This window comes from Hordeum vulgare, chromosome 1H, assembly GCF_904849725.1.
Source record: "Hordeum vulgare subsp. vulgare chromosome 1H, MorexV3_pseudomolecules_assembly, whole genome shotgun sequence".
NCBI lineage: Eukaryota > Viridiplantae > Streptophyta > Magnoliopsida > Poales > Poaceae > Hordeum > Hordeum vulgare.
The window spans coordinates 500249474-500256048 of record NC_058518.1 but is presented as its reverse complement, the minus strand read 5'-3'; the positions used below and the strand labels follow the sequence as shown (position 1 = coordinate 500256048).

The 6575-nt window shown below is 50.5% G+C and overlaps 1 protein-coding gene across 5 annotated transcripts; it reads right to left on the bottom strand.

The window, feature by feature from the left end:
- Positions 1–1407: 1407 nt before the first annotated feature.
- On the bottom strand, positions 1408–4389 carry LOC123450295 (splicing factor U2af small subunit B-like). Of its 5 annotated transcripts, XM_045127631.1 has the most exons (3): positions 4278–4326; positions 3265–3352; positions 1408–2668 (listed from the first exon to the last, which is right to left on the bottom strand). In XM_045127631.1, exon 3 carries the CDS (start codon positions 2635–2637, stop codon positions 1660–1662), a length of 978 nt encoding a protein of 325 aa, XP_044983566.1. In that variant the 5' UTR covers positions 2638–2668; positions 3265–3352; positions 4278–4326; the 3' UTR covers positions 1408–1659. The 5 variants fall into 5 exon arrangements, with proteins under 5 accessions (XP_044983566.1, XP_044983560.1, XP_044983562.1 ...); XM_045127625.1 differs by lacking the exon at positions 3265–3352 and having other exon boundaries at positions 4278–4389; XM_045127627.1 differs by lacking the exon at positions 3265–3352 and having other exon boundaries at positions 1408–2671; positions 4278–4348.
- Positions 4390–6575: the final 2186 nt, after the last annotated feature.

Here is a 6575-nt window from a genome sequence, read left to right as displayed (position 1 = left end):
TCGTGTGGATGATGGCGAAACACGCAAGAGATTAGTACGGGTAAAACCAACTATCATATCCTTTCCTCTGCAATAACTTTGTTGTGATGCTTCTCATCTCACCAGCTGCTGGTAAGCGTGTACCCACCTTTTTGTTTCAAGTTGTAGTCACGTATCTGGTTTGGCCGTCCTATCTTGTTATACAAATAGTTTGGCGTGTCTGAATCTTTAGTTACTACAACAATTCACTAACTCATCACTCTGCTCACTTGTGCTTAATGTTTTCCTGTGAAGAAGTTAGCCAAAGAAATGTGCAAAAACGGGTATAAAGAAATCTAAAAATAGACAAAACCATTGAGGTGGAGAGGCTTAGGGCTCTGGGCGAAAGCCTTGGTTCGATAGGGATCGAAGGATACCAGTGACGTTGCTTCTTGAAGTTGTCGTCGAAGAGTTCCTCCTCTTCGGTGACCGTGGTTTGTTGGTTCTAGGGTTGCCGTGGAGGCTGTTTGGTGTGGTTTGACTTTTCCGAGGTCCGGCGGGGTTGTTGTGGATGACTTTGGGTGAAAGCCTTGGTTCGATGGGGGTCGAAGGATATCGGCGACGATGCTTTTTGAAAGCGTCATCGAAGAGTCCTCACACTTTTTCAGGTTGTGAGCATGTTGGCGATGGAGTTTGAGTCGTCGATGTCCTCTTTTCAATCGTGTGTTGTAAGGTTTTCGGTCTAGTTTTTTTATAAATAGAGCCACTTTGTTTTTTATTTTTTCTCAATGAAAATCGACAATGCTCCTGCCTTGCACGTAAAAAATAAATGAAATGCAGCCTTACCTTTACACTGTTTGGATAGTGTATTTTTTATGTGCTTAGCGGTATTTTGCTCAAAGCGGCAATGGATGGTCACACAAATATTATTATTTTTTCGGAAAACCAAATTGCTGAGTCGGCAAATTGAGTTATTGCTGTGAGAAATTACAGTAAAACAGATAAGGGGATATTCTACTTTCTCCCTCTGTCTACAAATGTAAATGCTTTTCGATATCTACTTTCTCCCTCTGTCTACAAATGGTGATTCAAGGAGACGCGGGCGTCAGGGACGAGATGAAGCCTGAGGATGTCTGGAGAATGACAGCTTGATGGACGGGATTTGTTTTACATCAAAGTTTAATTAGCTGGATCACAAATGAATTCCGCGAAAATTCCAACCCAAATGATGGGTGCCAAAGCTGTAAAAGAACATATCATAGCAGCAAACGAACAGAAATTGCAACCAAACCAAGTGACAACTTTTTCCTCCCGTTATTCTGACAAAACAATGATATGTACTGATGCATGTGGTCGGCTCACTATTGTCAACACCACAACGATGCAATATTCGAGATGTTCTCTTTTAGATGATGAAAAGAAACGAAACCATATAAGATCCAACCAACAAAAGCAAAACGCCGTAAACTTCTGCAGATAACACGAGAACATATCCGACAATAAATATTGAGCGCAAATAGCAGCTTACACGCCTCTACTAGAATCCTGCACTTGACAGGTCACTCAACCAAGCAATAGTGCTATAGCAACCCCACACACTTATGTCCGACAGCAAACCAACAGACTCAAAACACAGGAGCAAACTAACGACACATAATGAAATGGTAAATAACGCTTGTGGGTTCAACTACCCGAGGTTCATCACTTCTCCTCTCGCTCACGGTTCCACTGCTCAATCTTGGCCCTGCGCTCCTCGCTGTTCTCCCTTGCCGGGGGGCTCCTTCCACGCCGTGGCGGGCTGCCACCATACCTGCGCCTTGGTCCATCATCATACCTGTCATGCCTGCCACCACCACCTCCACCCCTCCCCCCACCACGGTAACCGCCGCCGCCGCCACCACGGTAGCCGCCCCCATCACCTCCACGGTAACCACCACCACCGCCCCCACCACGGTAGCCGCCACCATCACCTCCACGGTAACCACCACCGCCACCGCCACCGCCACCACCACGGTATTCATCCCGGCCATCACGACGGAAGTCACCACCACGGTCACGGTTGTCCCTCCTGTGCTGCGGGCTAGGGCTGCGACTCCTCCCATGGCTCCTCCTGGACCGACCCCCATATAGCTTCCTCCTAAGCTCCCTGCCAATCTGCTTCACGTGCATGAAGTTGCAGTAGCCACCACGGTTGCAGCTGTTCTCCTCAAACTGCCTGCAGGTTGCCTCACGGAAGTCTGTCACAGGGGAGTACTCCACTATGATCGGGCGGCCAGAGTAGAAGCGGCCTTGAAGGGCATTGTGAGCAGCGACTGCCTGCTCTTCCTCCCTGAACTGGACATAGACATTCCCGATCATGTGGTCAGCAAGGTTGTCACACACATTCAGGGTCTCAACCTCGCCGAACTTGCTCAGCTCCTCGTAGATATCCTCATAGAAGTCCTCAAAGTGCTCCTGCATCTTCTCTGGAGCAATAGCCACACCTTGGGCATCAACTCCAGGGGTGATCATATCAGGCCGCTGGTACATGTTAGCAAGCACAATAGTTGGCGATGTGGTTGGCCTGTTGTGCAGACGGGAGCAACGATCCCCATGACGGCAAGCTCCAATCTTGAAGTAAAAGGGGCAGTTGACCCTATCCTTCTCCGTGCCAAAAATTGAAGCCAAGTGTTCCGCCATTGTTCTGGGAGCACTTCAGATTATGCTGAAGCTGCTAAAACAAAGATAAGAATGGAGTCAGAAATTCTAATCCAGATCAAAAGAATGTATGTGCTTACAAATACATTATTGGGTGCTCTGGCAGGAACAGGAAGCAAGGAATACTGGAATACCTCGATTAAGGTCGTCATAGTGCATTACAGAAGACAAAATATCGAAGGGAACATATAGGATTAAACCAACCAGGCTCACAAGACCTATGTATCTTTTTTAGTATCACCAACATGTACAATTCCTGTGAATTTACCCCTGTAACGCTCACTGTTTGGTTGGAACATTATAAAGCTCAACCTATTCCCAGTCCATTTTTAACCTAATCTGCACACTTATTCAAAATCGTTAATATTATGAAAACAAGCTCAATGGAAAGAAGATCAGAAGAATCATGATCTACTTCAGGCATCATCAGGACTAGATCTTGCTCCTAGTAAACTGGTCAATTTTTTAACCTACATCTGCACACCGTTGAAAACGGTTAACCAGAAATAAAGAGATGAAAGTGTTGCTCCCACTAGAATGTCAGTGTTTCTCCCCCTGCAACTGCAAAAAGAGACCAAACAACATAGCACAAAAGAAATGACTTTTTGCCTGTTGCACGAGGGCACTCCTTCTGGGTTGCAGATCTTGTTATATCCGCCAGACAAAGATTACTATTCGATCCGTTTTAAAACCTAATCTGCACACCGTTTTAGAATATTAATCTTTGATTGAAGAGAACCCGAAACAAACAAAAAAGAAGTAGCAACCAGAAGGGCATAGATGCACACATAATTTAGAGTACATTTTCACAAACCTCTTGCATACCAGTAAAACGTGTCTAAATCATAAACCCCAAGCTCCACTAAACAAGGCAATTGGTATACACCTGACCTAAGAACCACCCAGGTATCCCATCAAACAAGCACGCCGCACAAAAGGATTCAACAAAGAGCATTCAACAGCAGCAGTAGGCAGCTGTTGCAGCATAGATGGTGGCTAAGAATATAACTAACACCCTGTTAGTTAACCCTGACAAATGTTCAGCATCTACTGCTGAACATAAATTCAGTTCCCCTTAACATAACAGCATTTCAAAACAGAACTTGCAGAGCCCTACATTCAATTCCCATATAGTTAATCTCGACAAATTCCTAAGTCATACTCCCGACCCAGCAGCAAAATTTGGGGAGCGATTCATCTGCTCCACAGATCGAATAGAAATTCAGTTTTGATGTGCCCATATTAGTTAGTATAACATAGAATTTGCAGGACACTAGATGCCTAGATTCAACTAGGATGTTATTTACAGCAGATTTTGAGGATCGATTTATTTGCTCTAGGATTCTGGGGACAACTATGTCAGTTAATAGCAACAAATCTTCCAGCACAGAAATTGCATAACCCACCTAGAAGTTATTCCCAACCTAATCTCCCGAAATCACAACCAATTTGAGGGCAGGATCTATTTTTGCTTTGGAGAAACATGTAGCAGCTACTGCATCCGGCATCTACCAGGCACAAACCGGCAAATCGCTCACACCGAAACCTAGATCGGCCGCGGGGGGAGGGAGAGAGAGAGAGATGGGGACAGCAAATAATCGGGTGTTCGGGCGGGCACGGACCTCGGGAGCGGGAGAACGGCGGCGGTCGTCTCGATCGATCCGGCGGCTTCCCTGGCGCGGGCTGGGGAGGCGCACCTGACCTGGCTGAGGCGGCGCGGCGGAGCGGAGGAGGCAGAGAGGGGTCGGGGTGGATGGAGGGTGCGCGTAATATAGCGCCCGGTTGGGAGGGAGCGCACGCGTGGCTGGTCGCGGGCCGTACGATCGGGGACTGATGGCTGACGTTGGCGGATGTGTTTCTCTCTCTCTTTTTATCTTAGACTGGATGGATCATTCATTCTGAGTCGGTTAAACGACGTTCCGTCCACGACCAGGCGCATAAAGTAGGGCAGTGCGGCCCGAGGGCTCGCGCCGGTCGCACAGCAGCCGTCAGATCAGGGGCTCCCTGACCGTCAGATCTAGTCACGCGAGCCCCCACCGTCCGTCACCCTCGCACGCGTCGTCGCTACAGCACGCGCCGACGCCCCAGCACGCGCCGACCGCCTCGTCTCGCCTCCTCACCGACCGCTCGCCGCCCCGACTGCCCCGCGCTTCGGGACTCAGCTCGCCCCGACCGTTCGCTGCCCCCGCCGCTTGCCGACACACTCGCAGCGCCGGCGCACTCGCCGCTGCTCATACCCGTCGGTCTTCACCTCTCATACCCGTCGGTCTTCACCTCGTCGGTCGCATCTCACCCCCGTGTGTTGCAAACGCTGGAAAAAAAGTTTCAACCGTGTGTAGAAAAAGCTTCAACTGTTAAGAAAAACAGCTTCAACCAAAAACTTCAACGAGGGAAAGTTGGAAACGTTGACAGAAAAAGCTTTAACCGTATATGAAAAAACTTTCAAACGCCGCTCCGACTGCAGCATCTCGCGTGGTCACTCCTCAAAAAGTTTCAATGTTAAGAAAAAAAGCTTCAATCAAATACTTCAACGAGGAAAAAGTATGATTTGCCTTGCAGCTTTTTATATGTATGATTGCAGCTTTTTTAATCAACAGTTGAAGCTTTTTTAAATAGTCGTTGCAGCATTTTTTGGTGACGTTTGTAACATTTGTATACGTGCGCCCCATCCATGACGGACAGACGACGAGGACGACGGCGAAGGCTGGATCCGGCGATGCGGACGGTCGGCGGTGGCGGGAACTGGCGATTCGGACGGGCCGACGGGGGCAGGGACCGGCGCAGCGGCGGAGGCGGCGCAGGGGCGCGTGCGGATGATGGGTCCCTTCGACCATGTCGTCGCAATGCGCGCGAGCCGTTCGGGATGGGAAGGAGATCGCGAGATCGACGACGCGTGTGCGTCCGGCCGAATGTTCGACCGGCGCACGGGCGGAAAACGTTTACCATACAGTAAGGACAGCTCCAACGGGTCGACCCAAACAGACGGCGATTTTATCCGTTTTTAGTCTATTTGGGTCGACCAGGCGGACACGAACGTCTGCTTCGACGTTTGGGTCGGCACATGAGCCCAACGCTGGTTCAATCCATTTTTACCGGCGTGCACCAAACATGCATAATTTAAACATTAAAAAAGCCGGCCACGAAGGCCGACGAGAGTCCATGCGTTACATTATTAATGAAAAAAGAAAAACACCCTAGGCGTCCTCGGCGGCGGCGGCGAGGTCGGGCTGTGTCGGAGCGAGGGCGTGCCGTGCCGACACGGGTAGTGGTGGTGTTGGCGGTGGCGCAGCACGGGCGCGCTCGTTCGCCAGTCGGAGCGTCATCTTAGCTTGAAGGTAGGCGGCCTCCTCTGGAAGAAGTGCGCGGGGGGTGCACGACGAGGGTGTTCTAGAAGAAGCCGGGCGTAGCACGGGCACGCTCGTGCGCCTGGTGCATCGCCCTCTTTGCCTGCAGGTAGGCGACCTCCTCTGGCAGCATCGCGTGGGCATAAACGAGGAGGTTGCCGTCGTTGTCCATGGTTGCTGGGTCGTCGACGAGGAAACAGAGGGGTGGCGAGATGGGGACGGGGAGGGTTCTGGAAGCAGATGGCCGAAACCCACCGCACGCTCGGATTAAAAAAGACCGACCACGGTCGCTGACGCATGGGCCCGAGGATGGCGGCCGTCATAAATTATGTTGACCGCGGTGGTTGGGGGCGGACACCGCATTTCAGTCCCAAATTTGGGTCGGAAATGGGTCGGCGCGGACGCGAAGCGGACGCGTTTTGGCAATGGATCGGCGCGTTGGGCCATCATTTTTGTTCGCGCCAACCCAAACGGACGGCAGCGGACGAAATGGGTCGCCCCAATGGAGTTGCTCTAAGTGCAACTCCAACGGGCCGCCCCAAACGGACAGCGATTTTGTTCATTTGGGTCACCCGC

Excerpts from the sequence above, each read along its gene's own strand:
- LOC123450295 (XM_045127625.1), bottom strand. The coding sequence starts at position 2,637 with ATGGCGGAACACTTGGCTTCAATTTTTGGCACGGAGAAGGATAGGGTC.